Here is a 12,872-nt window from a genome sequence, read left to right as displayed (position 1 = left end):
AGAGTGACAGCTAGCTGTACCACTTAAATTTCCAGTGTTTATTGGGCTAGGTCAGGCATTTGTTGTTTTTTTAAAGTAGTTTTTTTCAGAGCCATTGTGTAAATGTAACATGGCTGACAAGATGGAAGAACACAACTCTAATTTAAGATGCAAATTACTGATTTTCTTGGGTCAAGGTGGCTGCTGCACAGAGAGATCAAGTACATGGAAGATGTCTCATTACCACAGATGTTAGAAAGTTAAGTCCTATTATGACATCCAGTTCGTTTACATCCTATCTTTACAGTCAACCTGACTTTTAAGGATGAGGTTTCTGAAGCTGTCAAGGGGATTTAGAGAAACAAATTCCTAAAATAATTCTGCATCTAAATCTAATGTTTTAGAAAATTTCAGCTTAAAGGTTTGATAAATGAAAGCTGCTTCCTAAAATTCCATATGACATTCTGATCACTTTTTTAAAAAAAATAATTATGCTTAGCTACTGCTTTTCTAAAAGAAATACTCCTTTTTAAAAAAAAATTCACACCGGCCCAGGTCAGCCAGGAGTTCAGCAAAAACGTGAAAGTGTTTGCTGGTTTATGCTGTTGTCACTTCATATCTTGTCCAGCCATGGGATCCTTTAGTTAATTCCTTCCTAAAAGAGACAGGGTTTCAGCTCTTGGAACAGTGTAGTTTGTAATACATGGGCTTACTGGTCTGAGGAATTATACAGAATCATAGACAAAAAGATTGTTGTGTGATAATCCCTTTCCTTTTTCTCAGAATCTCTGTTGTGTTTCCCACAGCAACAGTAGCACCTGCTGATGAAAGAGAGAGAACTGATAGATCAAGACTGCCCTACTGCTGACTTGAGCAGAATGCTTCTACAAATTAGGGTCACCTACATGTGTGGACTCGTTCCCTTTTTTCCTCCTAGGGACAGCTAATTTCCTTATCCCAGAGGGAGGCAAATGGCTGTGAGGAGGGTGATGTATGATATAGGGAGGGGGGAATATTGTTCCTTTAAGGCACTTGAATGAATCACTGTGGGGGGAGGGAGGACAGAAGATAAATTACTATCTAGAATGGTAAACCAAAGTTATTGAATGTCAAAGCTGTATAGATCATGAGCTATATTTGTGAAAGTGATTGGGCAGTAAGGATTTCCTGTGAATTTGTGAGCTGGATGTAACAACTTGCAAAATAAGTCTGAATTTCTTGCAATAATTTGCAGCTACATTAACAGAAAATAGGACTAAGAGTTGTAGGAAAATGTATCCAGGAACTTACATGTGCAGTTTGAGTGATTATTTTTAGACAAAATGTTTTAAAATAGCAGAATGCATTTCCACTGTTTTAAAAAAGTGTTCTGGTAAATCTGTCATACATATATCTATAGCCCTGTTCTGCCACCCTGACAGTGTCCCTTACTCCAAAAGTAGTCTAAGAACCTGAGCCAAAGCCACTGAGGCCAATGGAAAGATATTTCCTGACTTCAGTGGGCTATGATTCAAACCCTTATTGAAACCTGTGGAATTACTTGCAGAATAGGATACTATTCAACATCAGTAAAGGTAGCAGGATTGGGCCCATAATGATCTGGGGTGGGGGAATTGTTCACTTACACTTTTGAGAAAATTAATGTCCAAGAGACTATCAAACATATTTGCATTATTCTTAGATAAGTGCAAATATACTTATGTAGCAAGGAGGCGGGGAGGTAAACTGTACAAGTGCAGAATAAGAATCGGAGTAAGATTAGAGAATGAAGATGGAAATTGCGCTCTATGCAAATGTGTAAGAAAAACCAATGCACATTGAAATCAAGCAGAACTGGACCAGAACTGCAGTTGTTAAGTGCAGATTGAAGGAATTGTGCCCCACCTGATCCATGCTAGTCCAAACAAGAAAGTTAAAATGAAAGGACAAGCAAGGATAAACGGAGAACTTTTGGAAGGCTGAATACTATGACAGTGAGATCATAGCTCAGGGTGGGATAGCTACAGGCCTAAAAGAGCTCTCTGTCACTAGAATTACTGTGGATACAGGACACACTCCTTTTTGAAACAATGTAATCAAGAAGCATCCTTAAAGTCTGTGTTTGCTAATATGGTTCCCTGCCCAGTGTAGACGGGTAAACTGTTACAAATCCATGCTATTGAGTAAAGGGGGTTCCTTGTTTATAAAATCCATGGGCCCTTGTTTATAGAAGAATTTGTCCACATTGGTCAAGGAATTGTTGGCATACTGCTATCAAGAATCTGTTCAGACATGGCTATGGTCAACAGTAGAGGTGAGCCTGAGTTCTAGATCTTGGACTGTGATCCATATCATACCTAACCTTCCTCCAAATTTCCTGGTGTTCACATTGAGGGGAGAGGGATATTTTGATTAAAACTAGTCAAACTCTTATGTAGAAATAGGTGCATTTTTTGTTTTAGCAAATATGAAGACACTTCCTAAGAAGTATCCAAACCATGAGGCTCCCTGGGACCTAACAAACCATCCCTTTCACCTAATCCTGTGCCAGAAGCTTTCAAGGTGGTTGAAAAAATACAGTACAGGGCATGAGCGCTCACATTGCTAGCTACAGTCAATGGGCCTGACCCTGATTTCATTTAAATGTGAGCTCAGAATCATGCCCCTGGTCTCTATGACACTTTGCTAAGAACTGCTAATAAGATGTAAGTACAACAAAGCATCTTTTAAGGTGAAAATATGACTTTTCAAACATAAATATGGACAGGAATTTGAAAAAGCAATGGAAGAGCCTGTCTAATTTGAACTCTGTCCTGTTACCCTTTGCATTCCTGCCCCGTGGCTTTACACAGAGGAATATTCACTTTTGTAATCAAAGCTTCAGATGACACTGGGCACTTCCTTGCCATCTAAATACTCCTGCAGTGTCTTATAATTTTTCAAGCAATAACTTCTACAGTGTGACCTTTTGCCTCTTTGACAATTATTATTATTTATGTAATGAAGTCAGTCTTTATCCAAGGATTTATCTTCTGCCGATTGACTCGTACTCAGACTGTGTTAAGCAAAATACATTTCTTCAGGTGGGCTGAATCAGTAGGAGACTCTGTGACTGCATGGACAATCAGATCAAGATAACCTTTCAACATATCGTTTCTGTACAGGTGCTCGGCTGGATTCGGAATGGGGAATCAATGCTCAATGCCAGCCTAGTCAACGCAAGCTCCCTTTCAGAAGCTGAGCAGCTCCAGCGAGAACATGAGCAATTTCAACTGGCCATAGAGGTAACACCAATAGGAACATTTTACTTCTTCTTTCCAGAAAAACAGTATAGATGGGACTGTCTCTCAGGCGTACATCAAACCATTGTTTGCTTGAAGAAAAAGAAAAAAAAATCTTTGAAAAGGCAATTTATAACTAATCTCATAAGGTAGCAGGAGGTTAACAGTGACATAAATTATTTATCATCAATAGCTAGTCCTCTTGATGTCAGATGTAAACAGTGGCATTCATGAAAACTCCAGACACACACATTCTGGTAATTCCTTTGCTAATGTTATGACCAAATTAAAATTTGTGGACGTGAGCTTGAAATAGGAAAAGTTAACAAAGTCAGTTTCTTTCTGAGAACAAGATTTGTAGATTATTTCCAGGACCCATCATTATGAATATATTCATCGCTGAATATTAAAGCACCCTCTCAGATTAAATCTCTGTCTGGCTTAATTCTGCTGTTTTGGAATGAACAGGGGAAGTTCAGTAAAGAAGAACTCTCCAGAAATATTGTTTTGTCAGAATAGAGAAATAAAGTTTGTACTGACTGTTGTCTAAATGGTGGTTTTGCCACAAGCCCTGTCCATGGGAGAGCACAGAGTTATACTGCCCTAGTATGGAGATTTATATAATATGTTTTTATATTTCACTCAACACCATAGTATCTCAGCATCTTCCAGTACTGCATTAAACAATATGATTACCATCTGTCATTGCATTTGATATTATACTGGTGACATTATAAGGGATATATTGCCTTCTCCCATGCATGCTGATTAAGGAGTGTCTAATCCCTAGATTATTACTGTAACGGTTACAGTTTTCATGGGTGAAGGAACACGCTGGCTTTCCTCAGGTCTCCTCCTGCAATCAAAATGTGTTAAAAACAAAACAAAAAAAACTAGCTAGTGTCAAACTTGCAACTGCCATGAAAATAACATCTCGGTAAAGGAAGGTTTGGGAGAGTACTTTGCTTAGTAGAAACTGTTTTATATATTCCTGTAAACTTTAAGGAAACTGACATATGTTATCAGTGTTGCTAGTTGGTTTAGAGGTTATAATCTCTGCAAATAGGGTGACCAGATGGCAAATGTAAAAAATCAGGATGGGAGTGGGGGGTAATAGGTGCCTAAAACCCCAAATATTTGGACTGTCCCTATAAAATCGGGATATCTGGTCACCTTATCTGCAAATAATCAATTTTGATACAATTCTGTTAGGATTAAGGGAAGAGCAGCTCTTCACTGATGTTGATCCCTGCGGGAAAAGCAAGAGTTTAGTGTCTGGGATAGAGGGAGGGTGGCAATTCAGTATCAGCTGGTTGGCACTGAACTGTGCTGACTAGATCTTAGCAGCATTAGGCAGACAGCACTGTGAGGAAGGATACATACTGTATGTGTATCACAGCTTGCTACCACTGGGGAGATGCTTGTATTCGGAGGTAAATGTGAGCCACACAGGAAGAGAAGGATTACAACATTGTAGGGGAAGAAAGTTTGCAAAGGAGAATACGCTGGATAAAATATTAATAGTGTTTAAAGCGCAACATGTGAGAGAGATATGCAAAGCATACAGGGCAGAGACAGGCCTCTAAAGGTATTCTAGATGTTGAATTAATTTTCATTTAAAATTCTTTAAAGTGTATTTAAAATAAGCATTACTACCCTAACAGTGGTAAAGCAGCTGGATATTAAATTCAATCAGTTGTTCTTGAACATCTTCCTAAATGTTTCTGCCAACTATTAATCCTTTTTGCTAATAGCTTTCTCTACATTGCATTATTCAACAGCATATTACCAGACGTTTTCAAGATCCTTTCCTGGTTCAGGGATTAGATCATAAATGTATCAAGTGTGAATTTGGCATTAACGGTTAAAAATGAAAAAAAAGACGAGGTGTGTCTTTAGGAGACTTGGGTTTCCTTACAGAAGGTTAAAAATAAAATCAAAATGTTGAGCTAAACAGTGCCCCCTCTGTGCAGACATGCCAGATGGGGGAAGAACTGAGGGGCCTTCTTCATCTTGGCAACCTGTGTAAGGGCTGCCCTTGCACTCAGGGGTGTGCAGAGTCTGCTACTCTGCTGTTCCCCCTGGGAGTAATAGCTATGAAAAAGGATGAGGAGTGTGTGGGTTCATGATGCTGTCCCTTCTACACCCTGGCTTCATAGCTGAGCAGCTGTGATACATCCCAAAAAGCCTTAAATTATTGTAATAAATTACTCCTCCAGTCAGCACAGCCAGAGTACTCCAGGAGGTACCCTTGTCTCCTGGCATTCTCCAGGGGGGGTGTGACTGCAACTCCCCTACAGTAATGTATCTGACATGAAATATTATTGTGGTACATTATTATGAGATGGTACAAGGCATGGGGAGTCAAGATCACTAAGATCTTCAAAGACTAGTGCAACTTTTTTTCATCCAAGTGGCTCAAATTCTATTATGAATTATTAATAGGGCTTCTGATTTTAGGTTTTAACTGATAATCAGCAATAAAACGCTCCCAACAAAATGTAAATGAAACTAGTGTTTATCCAGTAAACACTGGAAATGGGCACTTGTATCTATGGGCTTGTCTAGATGGAGTAGTAATGCAGATTACGGGCATATGATTTCTAGAGTGCACTAATATGCTGTGCATGAATTGGTCTGGTGCGCATTAAAGGTTCCCCAGTGCTCCTTAACATAGTGCTCTTTGCAACTGTATTATGTTAAAGTGCTCTAGGAAACATTACAAAAGGATTGCTCAGTATAGTATATACTACTGCAGTGGTTTTCAAACTGTGGGTTGTGACCCCGTTTTAATGGGGTCGCCAGGGCTGGATTAGATTTGCTGGGGCCCAGGTTAAGGCAGGGCTCAGGTTACAAGCCCCCTGCCTGGGGCTGAAGCCCCTGGACTTTGACTTTGGCTCCCCGGCCTGGGGGGATGGGGTTTGGCTTTGCCACCTGCCCTGGGGTGGCGGGGCTTGGGTGAGCTCAGGCTTCAGTCCCCCATCCCGGGTCCCGTAGTAATTTTTGTTGTCAGAAGGGGGTTGCGGTGCAATGAAATTTGAGAACCCCTGTACTGTGTAACAAGTAATATATATAATATATGTTACTCATGACAGTATGTGCATTACACTATGTACCAAAACCCTAATTGTTGGACATCTACATAAAACTCAAACATTGCTAAAAATTAACCCTGAAAAATGAAATTAATAACCTTCCCAAAGAAGCCCTAATTATGAAATAACACTATTATTAATAATAATACACCTTGCATGGCCATTTACAGAGATTAAAAGAGATAATGGTCCCTTTAAGGCACCTTCATGTTTTCTGGAATTGATGGGTTGGAATATTAGGGCCTGATCCCACAGATACCTGGGCAAGTGAGTATCTTTACTCACATGAATAATCCCACTTATGTTAATGGAAATACTCATGTGAGTAAAGTTATGAGTTTAAGTGGATCGGGCCCTTAGTTTGCTAACTGTTATAGATTTGCTTATTGCTTTCATCGTTTGCTGCAGAGTGGGGACCATTAGGCAGTGTGTAGTGGCCGGATATAGCTCCTGATTGCCATTAGCTGAATTCTGGGTACCAAAAAGGGTGTAATTCCATCAGGATTCCTAGGTTACTGCCATAGTGGCCGTAGCTAATCTATGGAGTTTACCCATATATCCGCCAGTGCTTGCTGCTTCTGCTCTAACAATGTGGTGTTCGCTTGTGTCAATAAGGTGCGTCAAAGTGCTTTATAAAAAATAAATGTTAATTCTAGAAAATTATCTGAAAATGTTTCACTCTCTCGCATCTCCATGCTCACACCTCACTTCATCTCTTTACCATACATCTGGTACATCTGTACAAACCTCTTTTTCCTCCCCTCATACACAGTCCCTCTTTCATGCCACTTCCTTACAGAAGACACACCAGAGCGCTCTGCAGGTACAGCAAAAGGCTGAAGTATTGCTACAGGCTGGGCACTATGATGCTGATGCCATCCGGGAGTGTGCTGAAAAGGTGGCATTACATTGGCAACAGCTGATGTTGAAGATGGAGGACAGGCTCAAGCTGGTCAATGCATCAGTTGCTTTCTATAAAACCTCTGAGCAGGTGAGCTGAACGATGTTGTCCTGGTGTATACAAACATGGCTGGTTCCCAACCTAAACAGGAAAGGTCTTGATTGTACCAACTAGTGCCATCTGCCTCCTAGTCACTTGGTTACTCTCTACTCAGCAGAGGACCTTGACTGGCTCCCAATCCCCTTTCACAATTATGGGCCATGGTAGCTTTCTGGGGCATAGCACAGAGCTTCAGCTTTAGGGTTCTTCTACCTTATCTTGAGTAGTCCCCAAGGTATGGATGGAGAGTCTGGAATATGAGGCACAAAACCCAGAAGTAGAGCTGGTCAAAATTGTTGCATCTGAAAGGTTTTTTTGATAAATGTCACTTTGAACTATGTGAAAACTTTTGTCCCTCCTGCCCCCATTCTTCTTTTCATTAAAATGGTATGAACAATATTGAGTTTGGGGGTTTTCTCTTCCCTTCCCCCAGGGGGAAAAAGGGAAAGAGAAAGGGGGTGAAGGAGGGAAAGAGCCTGAAACCACAATATTTTTGTTTAGAATTTAGATTTTTTTTTTGTTTCATTTCAAACTTTTTTTTAAAGGGCTCTGTTCATTTCTTTCCTTTTAAATTGCCACTGCTTAACATTTACAATTTTTGATGTGCCCTAGTCAGAAGTATCAATGCTAGTTAGGCATCCTGGTACCAAACAGATAAGGAAATAAATTATAGAATGGCTACTCCTAACCCAGTAGTACAGGGCAAGACAATGTAGGCCATGCTAAAAATCACATATCAGCTCTACCTTGCCGTGTTCCAGGAGTCTATACATTGCAAAGTGCATGCAAACTGGCTTCTGATATGGTTGGATTAGTTCATCCCTTGCATAAACAAGTCCAGCTCTTATTGAGGTCAATGGGAATTAGGTCTGTTTACCCCAGGGCTTCTCATGTGGATGCTGAGATGGCATTGCGTGGTTTAACTTAGCACAATCATGCAGTTTGTGCTGGTGTGGACCTTGCATATCTTTGGGTTGGGTATACAAAAGGAAACAGTGATTTACACTGACCCTTGCAGTATTATTCACATGAAGTTAGTTCATGCAGTTGAGAGTGCCAGACAGGCCCTGTCAGGACCTGCCACATTAGGAGCAGAGCCCTGCCCTGCAGTGGGTATAGCTGATTTGATGGTAGCACAGTTTCTTGTCCATTATGGACAGGGATTTTTTCTAACCCCCCCATGTTACAAACTACCGCTTGGCTAGTCTCCAACATGGTTTGTTTAATGCATTTGTAACCATGTTCAATGTAAATGCAAACCTTGTTACATGTGCCTTTGGCTGGCAAGACTTTTGAACATGTTTACTATCCTCAGTATACGTAGGGTTGAAAAGAGATACTGCTGCTAAAGGGATCTGAGGGAAAAAAAAACACTGAGGGACACATTGGTGCCTTATACAGTGAGAAGCGCTGGCCAAACTATATGTAGTTTCTTTGTCAAATCAGGACTCTTTTTCCACTTGCAGGTTGTTGATGAGCATATTGCCATGGCCAGCAGTTTGCTCATTAGTTGCTTTTATTCAGTGAATGTTTGGTGTAAAGATAGTTCAGCTCACAAACTGTTCTCTGCAAGTAATCGTTCATCAACAATCAGGTATTTGATTGGTCATCTAGGTCACATGGTGTTTCTGTTTCCTGATTAGATGACAATAATTTTTGTACACAGGAGGATAGGATAGCCTGAGTAAGTAACTGAGGCTTTGATACTCTCAGAAAGGGAGTGGGGACCACTGTAGGGAGCAGCTGTAGGAGAGATGCTAGAGCTAAGGAATTGTAAGAAATGTTTGCACTTTTCCATAACTCTGTTCCACAGCAGCTGTTCTGGCTACCCCTATGGTCCCCTGATTTAAAGTTATCCTAATTCCTTCCTGACTGTGTTTACAACAGACTTTATGCTAATTTTTCTTCATCATGGTAATAAAGAGTAATGACATTTGCATATATGAGGCAGTCCTATTTGTGAAAGGCATGTACACAACGCTGTTCATCTTGTTTGGTTAATAGCCTCAGGGCCAGTACTCCAAAACATTTCGATGCCCTCAAGAACCCCAAAATAAAAAGCAGGTAAGCCGAATGCTTATTCTGTGTACAGCACCTGGCACGCTTCCTGCGCAAATAAGTGTTCTTGTGTCAACATGCACATTTGCACACAGACATTCTCACAAACAGAAACTTCCTCTGAACATTAGCCTTGTTCAGATGAATATTAGTGGGAAGTGTGTAAGAATGTGTGAACATGGTCAAATCCAACTTCACTGAAAATTTGGGAGAATGTTTGAAGGACATATTTTTTACATCAGTGTGATTTAGCACATGGGTGGTAGGGCACTTAGAATCCCAGTATGTCACTATTCGCGTGCAGTCTTTTCACAGTAGCAAAAGCTCTGTTGCTGTTAAGGGCTGCTCTGCACACCATTTTCATACGGATTAACTATAGGGGTTTAGTTGACTCATTCCAGTAAATTTACCAGAGTAAGCTATAGCTAAGCTTCATACCAGTATAACCGCATCAACACTAGGGGGTTACACCAATTTAAACTATAACCTTTTCTAAACAACTGTTACAGAAACTGGCCACAGACAAGAGCTAATGTGCAGCTGAAGAAAATTAATTCCAGATTTAGGTACTGTTTCAGGAAAGTATTTAAGCATGTGTTTAATTTCAAGCTTGTGCTAAATCTTGTTGACTTCAATGGGATTAAGCACATGTCAAAGCACCTTTCCTGAATAGGGATCATTTCCTGAATGATCTTCTGGGGCAGATGGAACCCTATCCCAGTATAAACCTCAGGGTTTCTCACCTGTTATTTCTTAGAGGGGGAGTAGGATTTCTCCTCCTTAATCAGGATGAGTTAAAGACCACAGCTCCAAACTGCGGGGATCCCTAGTGTGAAGAATGGATGATAGGGCCTTCTATGAAGACGCCCTTTGCACCCACATATTCAACACTCTCTGATGGCACTGCTCCCATGGACTGAGATCCCAAATACTTATCTGTGAAACACTTTTGACTGGTCTAACAGTGAGCTAATCAGCTTTTAATGAATCTTTATGTTGCTGATTATGACTCCGGTAATTGAGCTGCTGTGTTTTGGGGCCATTCTTCAGGTGTGCAGTGTGCTGGAGAGTCTGGAACAGGAGTACAGAAGAGATGAAGATTGGTGTGGAGGTCGGGATAAGCTTGGACCAGCAGCTGAGATAGACCATGTCATCCCCCTTATCAGCAAGCATCTGGAACAGAAGGAGGCTTTTCTCAAGGTGCAATCTTACTTCTATAATTGCTCAGAAACTCTTTCAGGCTTGGAAGAACAGGATTATTAAGTATTATTATAGTAATTTATTTTCTAGGAGGCAGAGCAGTTTCGAGCGATGTTTTTGTGCTTGCAGGGCGGGAGGTTCTAAATTCTAATCCAGCTCTCCTACTGACTTGTTATGTAACCTCTAGGCAAGTTTCCCACCTGTATAATGGGGATAGTTATACTTATCTGAGAGAGGCATTGCAAGGATTAATTAGGGAATGTTTGCGTTACAGTTGGAGCATGTTAATTGCTACACAAGCGCTAAGTAATATTTGGTTGCAAAATTATTTATTATGAAAATTTAAAATACCCGATAGTACAAGGCATTTCATATGTGCTTATTTGAATTTACAGTGCTTAGAATTCCATGTAACTAATTATGCATGTGATACATGAAGTAGATTTCACCTCCATAGGGCAGCACCAGGGTTGATTCTGGGCTTTCTGCCCACCATCCAGGTGTTACACCATATGAGCTACTGAGCTGGTTGGCTTGAATGGCAACTAGCCAGGAGCACACCACCCATTACAAATGATTATACTTATTTGAAACTACTCACATAGGCCAATCTTAAAAAGTGAAATATATAGATCACTCGTGGTATGCAATGAGCAAATTTCATGAGGCATTAAGTGGCATATAGCTCTGGAAGAGGCCTCCTGTGTCATCAAGTTAAGTCCTTGTTATCACAGGCAACCCTATCATAGGATCATATTCATAAATTTATCAGTTGATTTCTGCTAGATTAAAAATATATGCTCTGTACCAGATCTTAGCACAATTACTTTATTATCATAATTAATTTGCTTCAGGAAATTAAATCAGCCACTGTTTCTAAATAGCCAGGTATAGTTAATATTGTGTAATGCACCATCCAAGAGATTGTTAGTTTAGTGGGTGATGTGTGGTACATGTGACTGTCAGATGTTGCTCTCCAGAATTCTTTCATGTATGAGCACCTGCTTCTGGAGGTCAAGAGACAAACTCATTATTTAATAAATTTCCTCCTGTTTTATTTTTACTTTTGCAATGATAACTCTTCTCTGGGGGGGGCGTTCCATAGGCCTGCACATTAGCACGAAGGAACGCTGAAGTATTCCTCAAGTACATTCACAGGAACAACGTCAGCATGCCTGGAGTAGCAAGCCATACCAGGGGGCCTGAGCAGCAAGTGAAAGGTTAGTGCATTGATGCAATAGCAACATTAAGATTTTTTCTCCCACAAACCTAGATGTCAGATTCTCATCACCCTAAGGCTTCTAGACATGTCATAAAGGAGCCCAGAAGCTTACTACTTACTATAACTGAAACAACATCCATTATCGATAACTTTAACAACAACATCTTGGGATCTTTATGAAGGAGTTCCTTTCTCCATTAGACTGAGTGTCTCATATAAAACACTAACTCTGGTGAATGTTAAATGAACATCAGAAAGATACTGGCTCTGTGGCTCCTCTCATTTGGATGAAGTCTACGGGAATGACAGGGTGCAGTTCCCTGAGTTGTGTGATACAGGAGGTCAGACAGGATGATCATAAATACCTTCTGGCCTTAAAACCTATGGAAGTCTGAATAGACACAAATCAAGCATAAGATCTCAATACATGCCTCTCCTGCCAAGACAAGCAGAAAATCAAAATCAAATTATGCTTGTCATCAGAATGCAACTCGTGTCAGTTCATTTTTTGTATTCCAAATCATGCTGCCACAGCAAGCACTAACCAACTGTCCTGTCCTTCACTAGTCTCTTTCACTTGGTCAAAAGAACATCGTTGCAACATGATGTTATATTCAAAGTTTTTGGCTGTGTCTCCGCTCCTGTTCCCCTACTCTTAATCAAACAGTTACTAAACTGTCCCCAGCAATCGTGTAAGGTGCTGCTAAAGACAAGCCAAAGAGAATCTGCAGAACTAAGCAAAAATTTTTATTATTGAATGACTTGTGAAGTTGTAGAAAGGAGTAGATTAATGGCAATGCAGACATTATATAGATTAATAACAAGAGCACAGGAGCCTGGGTTATTTGCATTCAGTAAGAGAATAAAAATGCCTCTGATCATTACAAAAGACACTTTTTTCTTTCTATGGATGCTAGTTTTTCTATTGGTGTCAGATTTAATCTCATATTTAGCTTAAATTGTTAATGAATTTGAAAAATTGGTTGTGTTTTGTCACTCTGTGATTTCTGCATCTATTTAAAATGATGGGCCAAGTTGTTTAGGCCCCGAATCAGCCT

The 12,872-nt window shown here is 40.2% G+C and overlaps 1 protein-coding gene across 6 annotated transcripts in view; it reads left to right on the top strand.

Annotated features, from left to right (window-relative positions):
• Positions 1-12,872, top strand: part of KALRN (kalirin RhoGEF kinase) — an 833,042-nt gene that overhangs the window by 579,726 nt on the left and 240,444 nt on the right. For all 6 annotated transcript variants that reach the window (XM_075070289.1, XM_075070290.1, XM_075070292.1 and 3 more), the window contains exons 16-19: positions 3,123-3,242; positions 7,107-7,325; positions 10,443-10,592; positions 11,698-11,812. In XM_075070289.1, coding sequence (XP_074926390.1) covers positions 3,123-3,242; positions 7,107-7,325; positions 10,443-10,592; positions 11,698-11,812 — 604 coding nt within the window. The remainder of the gene's footprint in view (positions 1-3,122; positions 3,243-7,106; positions 7,326-10,442; positions 10,593-11,697; positions 11,813-12,872) is intronic.

This window comes from Chelonoidis abingdonii, chromosome 10 (genome assembly GCF_003597395.2).
Source record: "Chelonoidis abingdonii isolate Lonesome George chromosome 10, CheloAbing_2.0, whole genome shotgun sequence".
Classification (NCBI taxonomy): Eukaryota; Metazoa; Chordata; order Testudines; family Testudinidae; genus Chelonoidis; species Chelonoidis abingdonii.
Note: the sequence above shows the minus strand (reverse complement) of the source record. Positions and strands in the feature narration are given on the sequence as shown.